This window comes from Pangasianodon hypophthalmus, chromosome 4 (assembly GCF_027358585.1).
Source record: "Pangasianodon hypophthalmus isolate fPanHyp1 chromosome 4, fPanHyp1.pri, whole genome shotgun sequence".
NCBI lineage: Eukaryota > Metazoa > Chordata > Actinopteri > Siluriformes > Pangasiidae > Pangasianodon > Pangasianodon hypophthalmus.
The window spans coordinates 29,042,637-29,056,117 of NC_069713.1; the positions used below are offsets into that span (position 1 = coordinate 29,042,637).

General features: G+C 37.1%; 2 protein-coding genes across 2 annotated transcripts in view; both read right to left on the reverse strand.

The window, feature by feature from the left end:
- cdc73 (cell division cycle 73, Paf1/RNA polymerase II complex component, homolog (S. cerevisiae)) overlaps positions 1 to 1,385 on the reverse strand; it is a 36,396-nt gene extending 35,011 nt beyond the window's left edge. The window contains exon 1 of the mRNA XM_034303645.2: positions 1,207 to 1,385. Coding sequence (XP_034159536.1) covers positions 1,207 to 1,337 — 131 coding nt within the window. The 5' untranslated portion in view covers positions 1,338 to 1,385. The remainder of the gene's footprint in view (positions 1 to 1,206) is intronic.
- A 414-nt stretch (positions 1,386 to 1,799) lies between these two features.
- ro60 (Ro60, Y RNA binding protein) lies at positions 1,800 to 12,879 on the reverse strand. Its single transcript, XM_053233218.1, has 9 exons — positions 12,584 to 12,879; positions 10,049 to 10,636; positions 9,275 to 9,495; positions 8,379 to 8,525; positions 7,404 to 7,541; positions 7,132 to 7,248; positions 6,417 to 6,533; positions 5,114 to 5,260; positions 1,800 to 5,009 (listed from the first exon to the last, which is right to left on the reverse strand). Exons 2-9 carry the CDS (start codon positions 10,620 to 10,622, stop codon positions 4,857 to 4,859), a joined length of 1,614 nt encoding a protein of 537 aa, XP_053089193.1. The 5' UTR covers positions 10,623 to 10,636; positions 12,584 to 12,879; the 3' UTR covers positions 1,800 to 4,856.
- Between the last annotated feature and the right edge of the window lie 602 nt (positions 12,880 to 13,481).

The window sequence follows — 13,481 nt, forward strand, 5'->3', positions numbered from 1 at the left end:
TTTGGCCAGCCATTTAAGTCAGATATCATGTGATATTGATATTTTACATTAGATGGAGAGCGAAGTTGCTAACAGCAGATAACTAGACTGATGTACGAGATTTGGCCACAGCAATACCAAATAAATATCACAAGATTTAACATTAGGTTTTTAATGCTTATCTGTTTTAACCTCCTGGCAGAGGCAAGCAAGTTTTGGGGCTGAAATATTGTGGGGCGCAAAACAGATTGTTACTTAATTCAGTCAGTTTTCACAAGAGCAACTGAAACTTGGTAGCTAAAGGTTTTGAAGTGAGACGTACTTTTGGAGAGTCGGGTATCGTGTAATATTTAACCTTCGGGATCGACTTTGAACACCTGATAACGAAACTGACGTACAGGATTTGGCTGGGTAGTACTGCAAGATTTAACGTTAAGTTCTGCCTCCATCTCTGGATTTACAAGGAAGTTATAACCTCCTGGCAGAGGCAAACAAGTTTTGTGGCTGAAATCAATTTTCACAGGAGCAGCTGGACCACCAGTCATCCAAGACCTTGATACTAATAAATTACAAGGTGAAAAAGGTCAGTTTAGCCCATTTATATTAATAACCTGGCTTTAAATTCGTGGTTATTAAAAAAAATAACTAAAATGTTCTCTGTATGTTTGAAACATGACACTCAGGTAGCTGAAAGTTTGCTAGCTAACGAGTTTGAAGTGAGGAATTGTGTGATATCGCGATATTTAACGTTACTTGAAGAGCTCTGTAGCTAACAACAGATCACTAAACTGATATACGAGATTTGGCTTCGTAATATCGCGAGATTTAACATTAAATTCCTAATGCTTCCCTGGATGAACATGGGAAACACAAACATAAAAGTAAAAACAATGTTTTCGTGAACTGGATGAACTTAAAGAGTTATTACGCAAACAATGGTCACGTTAACATTTTATGAGTTTACAGGTGCTCAATGAACATATTTGATATGCTAGTAAGTGCTAATGCGGTTAGCCTGGCTGATAAACGTGCTAAAGATTCGCAAGTTAACTATCTTATTATCTGAGAGTTACCGAATTACCTAAAAGTCTCGAATTTAAAAATAAAACAACTTCCGTGCAGTTTCGATGTACATGTTCCATGCAAAACTTGCAAACTAGCCATGTAGCCAGTTAGCTAGGTCAAGCAAACAACTACACATACATATACACATAAAGCGTGACTCACCCCCAGATGACATAATTCGTTTTAACATTTTTCGGCCAAGAAAATTCCCCAAAGATAACTTCATCGCCTTTAGCGATGATCTCCTTCTTCTGGATGTTGTACTGTCGCAGCACACTCAACACGTCCGCCATCTTCCACTCGCTTTCACGCAGAAATAATGTTGTATTATCGAAGCCCAGTACAAATACACGGTCAGGCCGTATTCCAAATGCCTTCCTTGCTCACTGAACATGGACCCTAATAAGGGTGTAACATAACGGCGTTCTAGAACCCACGTAGTGCCCTATATAATTAATTTAGATTCAGCCACAACAGGAGTGACTACGATAAATGCCTGTTTGAAAATCGATTACACGCGAGAAGTAAAAATCTAAGACAGAAATCTGGTGTTGTATTTTTATCTGTAATGAGATAAATGATACATACTTTTCAATTAATAGAATAGATCCAAAAGCAAAGTATGCATTAAATGGCATCCATTTATTCAGGCACATTACAGAACCACTCGTTAAGGGGACTCTATACAATAAAGTAAACCAGGAGGGAAATAATGCACATCTAGTTCCCTATTCCCTCAGTGCACTACATAGGATACGAAACAAGGGCTTCTACACCCTATGAAGAGCACTGTAGCAAACTGGCACGAATATTTACTCAATACATCCAAAAATGCTCGCCAGAATTTTTTATTTTTATTTCAGACCCTATGTAGTGCACTTATGTAGGGAGTAGGGAGCTGTATCCCAAATTACTTTCCACAAGACATATAGTGCACTTCTTAAGGTGCAAAAACCCTTATTTTACAGCCTATATAGTCCCCGTGCATAGGGAACATGGCGCTGAATCCCAAATGACTCCTTTTTGAAAATATAGTGTAGTAAGCTGTTATTTTATACCTAATGTAGGGGCCCTACATAGTTTCCTTACTTAGGGAACATCCAGCAGATTTTCACTAGTTCCACTACAAATGACTCTCTACTAGATATATAGTGTACTTCATAAGGTGCGCAGAAGCACTTATTTCACAACCTGTGTAGTGCACTTACAGGGTGAGTACAGGGTTAAATCCCAAATCACTCCATTTTTACTCTACACCATATACCCTACGTAGTGTACATACAAGGAGAGTACAGGGCTAAATCCCAAATCACACCATTTTTATTCTACACCCTATACCCTACTTTGCGCACATACAGGGAGACTACAGGACTAAATCCCAAATCACTCCATTTTTATTTTACACCCTATGTAGTGCACATAGCGGGAAAGTAGGGAGCTGAAAATCCATCGCCACCATTTCTGGAACCTGTTCAATAACTACTAGAGTTCCTTTCTTTGCACCCTACATAAGATATAACATAATGTGCACCCTACCTAGTGCCCTACATGCATAGTGCAGAATGCTGTTTAAGATTCAGCCTCAAAACGCATGCCTGGCTGTGTTTTAGTTTCGTTTCCACTCCAACATTCTGCTGTATTTTCTCTACAGACTAAAAGTATTGGCACCCCATGTTTAAGTCTTGCTTCTGTGGAAGTGGTCACATGACACAGTGGGAAAAAAACAACACTGAGGCTATATATTTTTTTAAAAAAAGGCTTTTTTTTTATTTATTAAGTGGTAGGAGTTCCAGGCGTTGCGGTGTGGGCTACAGTGATTCACTGCCAACGCAGTGTGGACTTAAAGGAGAGGTACAAAGCACAAAGCTCCACAGTTACAGCAATCACAGTGCGTACGTTTTATTTCTGATGAAACCAATGAACTCCACACGTCCGTCAGAACGCCCATCTTCTCTTTTCAGCGGAGAAATCGTTGTTCTAGTGTTAATTATCTTGAACAATCAGAAACCTCACGATTCAGATTAAAGGTCTTGAAACTAAAGTGCTACTGTAGCTAACAACGGCTGTGTTCCAATACTCTTCACTCACGCACCCTCGTCAACTTCCCCTCGACAGAGTGCGTCGACATCACTTTAAAAGAAGTGTAAACTGGAGCATTTCAATTTCAAAATTGGTGATAATTCTGTTTACACTAGCTACTTAACAACTCGGCTAATTAGCACTTTAGCTAGTTATCTAGTTAGCTAGGTAGCATAAGATTCTGAGAGCGGGTTAAAAACCGTATCGGAACTCAGAGAAAGAAAGAAAACTTCCAGCCATTGATCAGCACACGGTTGCTAGCATAACAGCTAATTAGCAGCTATATTAGATCTCACTCATTATTAGTTAATGATGTCAAACTTTGGTCTAAATAAAAACGCTAAATAGTAATCAATGTAAATACACGTAAATGTTCCCACACTGACATTTGACATTCCCGCAGTCAAAAGGGGCGGAGCTTAAGTTAAACTTGCAATCACAAACCTGATCATGCCTGATCATCATAGCATAAATTTAGCTCAGGAATGTCAGGAATTTACCATGAATCTGAGACACAAAATTTTAAAAAATAGCTACTTAGTTAGCTTTGTCGAGAATTTGACAGCTAGCTATGTAACATCTTTATATCAAGAAAGTCGACGATAATGTTCGATAACTAAACACAAAGCTGGCTAATGTTAGCACAGTTGCTTCAGTTGATAATTATGAGATTTAAATCGCGTAAGTAAAACAACATTTTCCAGTAAAGTGCTACTTCCATCTGAAGAAACTAAAAATAAAAGCTAGTGATGTCATATGATTGCAAGTTTGCAATTGGCTGGTTGAACACAATGTAAGCTCCGCCCATTCCGACCAAGAAATGCCTATCACATGAAATAGATGAAAAAGTGCACTGATATCGTAAACTCAAAAACACGTGTCTTAAATAAATTCAGTAACGTTAAAATAATAATAATAAAAAAATCTAATAACTATCAGCAAAAACTAATCATCGAAAGAATTTTTTTTAAATATAAAGTGGACATTTCAGGGCATTCAATTCAAACAACATTTAATGCTAACTACTGTCAGAATTTTTTTTTTCTTGTTTTAGCAGGCAAATGTACACGTTAATATTTTTTTGCGTAAATTTCCGTTATTAGATTATTAAATTCAGAGAAGTTTTTCTTCATATGGTTGGGGAAAAAAAAACATGCTAGTTAGCCTTATATAAAGGACTAAAAAAATTACAGATATAAAATTCAATACTTGTGTAAACTATCACAAGTAATGATATTATTATTATTATTGTTACTATTGTTATTATTATTATTATTATTATTATTATATTTTTTAAATCCGGCTGCATCATTCAATTTTAACTTTAAATGAACCTCAACAGCGTCTCGTTCAGAATACATGATCATCTTAACGACTTTTAATTTATTTACGCACAATCAGTCGTTAGCTTCCTAGTTTAGCTAAAAAGTAGATTTTTTTTTAACAACTTTAGCATGCTGCCAAAAAATGCTATCGTCACATGACTACATCCAGGAACTTTCCAATAGCAAAAATATATATATTTTTTTATAAAATCGAATGTAGTGTTATAGCTTTAAAGCGGCATAATGAAGTTAGCTGTGTGTTCTCTGTGTTTCCGAGTAAAATCTCCATCCAGCCTGCTGGACGTTACAGAAAAAACAGAAACACATGAACATTTCATTTCTTGCTTTCTTTTTTTTTTCGGTGTAGCTTTGCTTTTAGCGTCGTGCGTTTCCCATGGTGCACCTCTCTCATATGACGTCCATGATGAAGTCGCGGATGACGCTGACGGTGTGCGAGTCGAACCCGCAGATGTCCAGCATGCCCTGATCGTCCGGATCGACCACGTTAAGGCTGTTTGTCGTCATGCCGCATACAATCAGCTTCGAAAGTATGCCAGTTTTCTTTAAAAAAAAAAAAAAAAAAAAAAAAACCACACACACACATTTTAAAAACTTAGCAAAATTCCAAACTGCCAAATGGAAACATTATTTAAAATGTCTCCTACCTGTCTGTATGTCCTGAGTGTTTCCGCTGGATTTGACCTCCCAGGCCAGGTTTCATTATTGGTGAAAATAACAAACACGTCCGCCATTTTGTCATTTTCCGAGGCCCAGGTTATAGGCAGAGTGCAGTCTGTATAGCTACTGCACACCTAAACGAGAGCATAACAGACAGGAAGTACAATTAAAACATTAGTAAAATTAATTAGCAAGCTTAGCACAAACAGGAAGTTGTCATTCCTATGCAAGGGAAATACATGAAGAAAATTTTTGTGTAAAAAAACAAAAATCGGCACATCAACGTGGTTTAGTAAAGATATATATTGATTTCAGAAACGACCTCTATGAAGTCAGACCACTGGGCCGTCCGTATTCAGTCCAAAAAGTTGAGTTAATATTTACATGAGGAAAGTTCCTGGTATTCAGAGTCGGGTTATGTGCGTTCATGCCTCCTGGGTTGCCAGATTTTTTTTTTTCTGCGTAGAAAACACTTGCTTTTAAAAAAAATCGAAAAAAAATCAGGCGTAGAAAATGAGGACTGAAAAAGAAACAGTGTTTGATTTCTTTGCTGTCGAATGCAATATGATGTCACATAAACGCAAGAGACAAATTAAAAATGAAAAATAAAAACAGACTAATATGAGGACATATAAATGAGCAGATGGTGAGCGTTGAAATAAATCTAGAATATTGCCAATATATTGCTGTATGAATTGTCCTAGTTCTACTGATCACATTAATCACTGGTTTAATTAAACGAAACGGCTTCCACACTCATTATTCAGCTGCACATAGAATAGCACTTGATCCAGCACAGACTATTATTTAGCATTTTATTGTATCGTAATTATTTAGCGCGCTGACAGTCATTTCACAATGTCACAGAATGCTAAATCAAGCTCATGAAATTGTAAACTCCACTTTTAATTCACTATTATGAGTCAAATTAATAAAATAAAATATGCTAGTGTTTATGTTAATTTGTAAAGACTCTCTCCTGTAAAGACAACGGTTTGAAGGATAAGCTGACTAAGCGCATATCTGCTATACTTACAGCTCACTTTTATTTAATCCTAAGTTTATCCACTAACATTCTGTTCTCCAGACTTTAAAGGGACGATAATATTTTCATTTCATTATTAGAATCATACTTGTGCATAACTAGCATGCCACTTCTGAATAGCTCTTACGCACAATATTTGAATATTAAATCCTCACTACGCAAGCTTAACTCAACTCGATTTTACAATTTTAATCCATGTGAATCATTCACAGCACTCTTCAACGTTGCTGTGGATTAACAGTCACCTGCACTAACTGCATGGTTATTTGGAGGAGAGATGAATCGGCTGAGATGGAGCAGGGAACAACAGCTCCTTCTGAAAACAGCAAGACATCAGAATTCGGTTCACTCCGTGTGATCACCTTTAAAGAAAAATAAACACAACATACATTAAGAAAAAAAAAAGGTAAAGCCAAAAGGGAAGATTTGTTTCGCTGTAAGCTCTTAGACTAAATATTAATTTAAAAAAATATATACTTTCATTTGAGGCAAAGTTGAATGAAAAATCTGAGTTGTATAGAACATGTGAAGTGTTATCGCATCATAAAATATAAGAGCCAATCAGGAAGCAGGATGTCATGATGAGAATAAAAAAAGTTGGTGCTGGTGCTACTACAAGATTTTAGCAAATATGCATCATGTGAATCATATGAATCACACTCTTTACACAAATCATATGAATCATGTTCTTTACACAAATCATATGAATCATAAGAATCATGTTCTTTATATGAATCATATGAATCACACTCTTTACACAAATCACATCAATCATGTTCTTTATATGAATCCTTTGAATCCTGTTCAGGATATGAATCATATGAATCATGCTGTTTATATGAATCATATGAATCATGTCCAGGATATGACTCATAACGTGTATGTCACCGGTTCAGAGGATTAGAGCTACGCTACATGTGAGTAAAGCAGCTGGATGTGGGATTATGGGTAAAACATCACCATGCTCATGGCTGCAGCTACGGTCACTGTACTGACGAGGCTGCCGAGAGCAACGCTGCCGAGTCGAGAGCTCACGTCCACTCCAACTACGAAGCGCTTCCCCGTAGACTCGACGTTCTGGGAAGGAGAAGAGACATGAAATAGATGTTACACGTTCAAGAAAGTCTCCAATTGTGTACGAGTGTAACTTTCGGATGCTTTTATCACACAATCTGATCTCTACGTCGTATTCTGTACTGTAAGCTGATCGTAGATTGTGTGTTCGTACTCACTGAGAGACATTTGCAGAAGGCGGAGTCTAGCGCTTGAATGACGTCTCTGTTCGGCTTCCATTTTAACTTCCCTCTCTTGCCGTGACCTCGCTTGTAGTTCTCAGCCGCCAGCAGGACACTAAGCGGATGAGTTTTGGCCTGGAGGAAATGACAACAGCGCGTGTTTAGAAATAAACGAGTGACACAAACTCGCCCTAATGTCCGAAGAAAATCTGACTCCATGATTATGATATAATGAGATCGATAATTCATTCTTTTTCATATTTTTATTTGATTTTTTTCCATTTATTATTATTATTTTTGATAATAATTTACAAGCACAAAAATCTAAAAAAAAGAAATATTAATTAAAAACCATTGAATTAAATTTTTTTCACATTTTTCATTTATTAGTTTTGCTAATGTTATACAAATGCAAATTAAAAATGTGTATTTTTTTTTTTTAAATAAACATTAAGTAAAAAGCACTAAATTAAATGTTTTTGTTATTTTCCCAGCAGTTTACAAATTCAGACTCTGATTGTTGTTGCTCATTTAATATTTAATTTTATTTAATTTGCTATCTTTTTTCTAATCTTTTGTTTTTCAAGTAGATGTTTTCATTCAATTAAAACGTTTTCCGTTGATTTTTTTAAGAAAAAGACACATTTTTAACTTATTATTAAAAATTATAAGACTTTTAATACAAATTAATTTTGTAAAAAAAAAAAATATTTTGTATGAAATAAATGTATTTTTGTTTTTTTAGGTGATAAAAAAATAACTAAAAAAAATTAAGTCCACATTTTTTTTCAAGGCTTATTTTGGACATCGTTATTTTTATATTTTAAGGGGTTTAATTTTTTTTTAAAAATTCATTTTACCACTGCATATCATTTGTCCTTTTATAAAAAAGCACCCTGACATTTTATTGCATGTAAAAAGTGCTACATAAAATATATAATTATTGCATATTATTATTATTATTATTATTGCCTTCTGTAGAGCGTGTTCATCCTGAATCCTCTCACACACGGCCGCCGTGTCTGGACTTCCCGGGCCCAGGAGTTTATCCGCGGTCATTTTCCCCAGATGTGTGAGCAGTGTGGAGACGGACATCTCCTTCAGCAGAGCTTTCCACACCTTCACACCGACACACACACGGAGAGACGAAAAAATACATCAACACTACACTACTTACATTCTAATCAACAAAATACACAAGTTTTTAATCAATCTGTCCATTTATTCACGACCATCTACTAATCTACCAATCAATCCATCTATCCATCTGTCTGACTATCCAACCATTCCTCTGTTTGCCCATCTACTTATCCATTCTTCCATCCATCCACCCATCCATCCATCTATATCTGTCCGTTTGTCTGCCTGGCATTGATTTAGTACCTCTCTCTCTCTGTCTCTCTCTCTCTCTCTCTCCTTCCCTCCCCACCTCTGTCCCTCTCTCCATGTCTCTCTCTCTTCCTCTCTCTAACCTGTTTCTCTCTCTCCTCCCCATTTCTCTCTCCATCTTCCCTATTTCTCTCACCCACTCCCTCTTTTCTCTCTCTACTTCTCCCTCTATTTTTTTCTCTCCCTCTCCCATTTCTCTCTCCCATTCCCTCCACCCCATTTCTCTGTCCCTCTCCCTCTACTCAGTTTCTCTCTCTACCTCTCTCTCTCCCCTCCCCATTTCTCTCTCCCCCTCTCCATTTCTCTCTCCCCCTCTCCATTTCTCTCTCCCTCTCCCCATTTCTCTCTCCCTCTCCCTCTGCCGTATCTCCCTCTCCCTCTCTATCTCTGTTCGGAATTGGGTTGGAAAACTTTAATCTGACTGCAGTATCATGCATGGGTGTGTGTGTGTGTGTGTGTGTGTTTATTTATTCTCCCACCTCTCGGGACTTCAGGTGTTTAGTGAGGACGTGTTCTCTCTCCAGTTTGTGTTCCTCCACCAGATGCGCCACCTCCAGCTCATCACTCGAGTGTTTGGTCTTCTCCACGGCCTCCAGATACACAAACACCTTCATCACATCCTCCGTCTTCTCTCTGTCTGCGTACGTCTCCTGCACCGCCTTCCAGCCTTTAGTCACGTATTTACTCACCAGAGCAACGGCTGTGAAATACGGAAAAACATTTAGCACCAAAAAAGCGAATAAACTGAATCATCATTCAGGGGATCTGCATGTACAGTAGTACGTTTTATGATAATAAACAGACTTCTTCTGCACTTCTTATGAAGACAGTGAAAAGCTCAAAAGGTTGCTGCTGTGACAGTAAATATTTATTGTAATATTTCTGCAAATCATTTGTAACAGACAATGTATTTTTTTTTTGGTTTGTGAATCGTGTAATTACGTGCAGGGTGAAAATAAAAAGAAACCAAACAGCAAACGAACCAAAAGAATCAAAAGAGAAAGCGCGCTAACTCAATTCTCGTTAATTAACAACACCATAAAAAACAAACAAAATATCTTTTAGTCTGTAGCTAAACAAAACAAGTTTGTAGCAGAGTGCTGGTTAAAATTAGAAATATATAATGAAATAATATAAAAATAAATACACAATTAAAAATTTAAAAATAAAAAAATCAATAAAAATGAACCCCTCTTAGGACAAAAAGAGTGTGTGAGAGTGTAAGGGAATATTACATCACTTCCTGTCCTCACCATCATTGGCAGGCTTCAGATGCGCCAGTCGGAACAGGTCCTGATGAGACCAGCCTCCTTTCCTTTTACACTTGGTGACGTCGTGTGCCAGTCTGAGAGCGTCGCGTCCGTTGTACCAGTCTGCCACGGCTTTCCTCAGCGCTCGACCCCACATGCCGCGCTGCCCCGCGCCGCTCAGCTCCTTCTTATACTGAACAAAGCTGAAAAGCTCACTCGGGGAAGTGCACACCTCTTTGAGCACGCCATACGCCGCCCGCTTGGCCTCCACATCCGAGTGCTGCGAGATCACGGCCAGGGCGAACAGGGCGGGGCCTGGGCTTCTGACTCCGCCCCTCAGACTCATGCTCCGCACCTCCTGCACCGCCTCGCCGCCTCGGCCGGCCGCGAGCAGCTCAGTTACGGACGAGGCCCGCTCAAGGCACAGGTTCCTCTGCTCGCGTGCTCTGTAGGTGGCGCTCTCTGAGCCGTAGCAGAGGAAGCGGCGCAGGCGAACTTCCTCCGTCACGGCTGGCACGCTTCCTGTTTCACTCGTGCAGTTTCCTGTTTCCTGCTCTGGTAGAGATGACGAATCCATAGCGGTGCTTCCTCCTAAAGGGAATCAAATCTAGGGTTATTACACACTGCTGCAGATTATTATTTTTTTTAACTTTTACAAGTACAAAATTTTGCTTTGACACATTAGACTTTCTGTGGTTGGGTCCCAAATGAAGTTGCGTTTGCATTACAGTCCTAGAAATCTACTGAGCTACACCCTATGTAGTGAACATAGATCATTTAGGATTCAGGCTGTGTGTGCGTGAGTTTCTGTGCAGACGTCGCCTCACATATGAGTGCCCCTCCTCCAGATATTAAACACTCCCAGACGAATTGCCAAACGAAAAGAAGAGGCACTTACGCTAACATCTGGTTTCACAGAAAATACAACTCACTAGAAACTCACTCCTCCTGTTGTCATTCAGTTACTGTTCGAGATGCGAGAGGTTTATCACTGAGGAGATGTGTCAAAAATTGTATTACGGACGTCCCGCTGATAAACGAATCCAATCCGAACAGGGCTTTATATTCATTCTGTCTGATGCAGTATAAAATTAGAGGCTCATTAATATTCAAATACATTCAAATTCCACAAAATCACTGATGCACTATATACGGTTTATTCTTGCAAACCAGGCCTTCATAGATTTTTTAAATTTCTTTAAAATTATATATATATATATATATATATACACACACACAAATTAATATATATATTTAATTTTTTTTTTTACAATTGAAAAGATTAAAAAAAAAACAAAAAAAAAAAAATATATATATATATATATATATATATATATATATATATATATATAATTTTGAAAAAATCTTTTAAATTTTAAAGAAATTTTAAAAATTTAAAGAATAAACTGTAAGAAAGAATTACTTAATAATAATAATAATGTGTGTGTGTGTGTATATATATATATATATATATATATATATATATATATATATATATATATATATACACACACACACACAAATTAATATATTTAAAAATTTTTTTTTTTTACAATTTTAAGGATTTTTTTTAAAGTATATATATATATATATATATATATATATATATATATATATATATATGTATACACACACACGCACACACATTATTATTATTATTATTATTATTAAGTAATTCTTTCTCATAGATTAGAAAAAAAAAGTTTTTGTTTTGTTTAAAATGGCCAAAAGAGGTGTTGATTATTTTCCCAATTTTTTTTTCTGACCAATCAGAATCCAGGATTCAGCTTCATTATAAAAAGCTTTAACAGGAGAAGAGAAGGAAGCTCAGGGTGGAGCATTTTGCAAACGTCTGCAAAGATGTAGCTGGAAATATACTCAATATTATTCATTAAAAAACAAACAAACAAACAAACAAGTAAATAAATACCCCTGTAGTCGCAGGGAGCTCGTGCATTTCCACTAAGCTCCCTAAAAGTCCATTAAAGTCCACAGCTGTGACGTCACCAAACCATATTACGTCATACCAGACTTCACTCGTCATTATATATAAATATGCTTCCATAGAAAGAGTTTGAGTGAACTATTTCTTTATTATTATTATTATTTTTAATGTATTTATTGTGAGCTAAGACAAGCTGGAATACCTATGGATGCTAGGTTCCTGGATTAGCTTAGCTCATATTTTCAGACAAAATGGCTCCAAGCTTCAAGCACGGCTTCCCTAATTGTTATTCTACCCAACAACATGGCATTTGAAACATTAATTTGTATTAAAATACAAATTAAACAGGTTTAAAGGTTTAAAAGAAGCCGGTTTGCTTGCATTTAACAATCTTTCAGTGATGCGGCTCCCTAGCTTTTAGCTTAGCTTAGTCCCATCTGAATCACTTCAGAATCGGTTCTCTTTGCTAAAAGCGACAGGGAATCAAGTGCACACAAGGAATATTTTCTCCAAGTCAGTAAATACAGATAGCAAATATAGATTTACACCTAAAAGTGTTCAAAAGTTAGCGATAGAGTGTGATAGTTTCTTACCGAGGTCGTTAGCCAAAGTCTGGAAGAAGTAGGGATCCTAGGAAGAGTCGATTCTTCGAACCAAAGCACTAGGAGTTCAGAGTCGACTCCAAAGCTTCGAAAGAAATTAAAGAGTAATTGTGTTTAAAACTTGACTTGTGTTATGACTGTAATTAGTATTACACGTTTTAGTTTTTATGACACCCCATACTGTCGTATCCTGTCCTCGTAGTTTTTGGAATTGAGAAAATAATTGCGTTGAATCAACTCCTAAAACCTGGACTCGCAATCGGAGTCGACTCCAAACATTTCACAACTCGAACATCCCTACAAATCAGATGTACTGAAATCCCGAGGTCGTGTTCCAATCCGCGCTGTCGCGTCCTAACTAGTGCACTTGGCTCGTGCTTGGAATTCCAGCCGCGTTAGGAATATAGTGGTGTGTAGTGACGCGTAGTCGCCACAAGGGGGCAGCAAAAACAAAAAAAGCGCCTACTATACAGTTTAAATACAAAATACAGCTCATCAAACCTTCCTGAAGGTGGCGCTGTAGCCACAGTGGATCTCTCCCTCTTTCTCTCTCTCTCTCTCTCTCTCTCTCTCTCACACACACACACAACTATGTAGCTAATTCATGCCAATGCTACACCTAAAACTAATTTAACTTATAACTATATTAAGTTTCCACAAGTATCCTTTCAGACTCCGTCAAGGAAGGGTCATTTTTAGCAACAACGTTAATTAGCAACAACGTTAATTAGCAACAACGTTAATTACTACAAAACACCACTTCAGGCTAGACTAATTTAATGGTTTTGGAAAATATGTAATGATGAACGAATCTCTCCTTCTGAGTGGCGAATTAGAAGGTTTTTTTTAATTTTTTATTATTTTTTTTTCTAATAAAACTAGTAGCTAG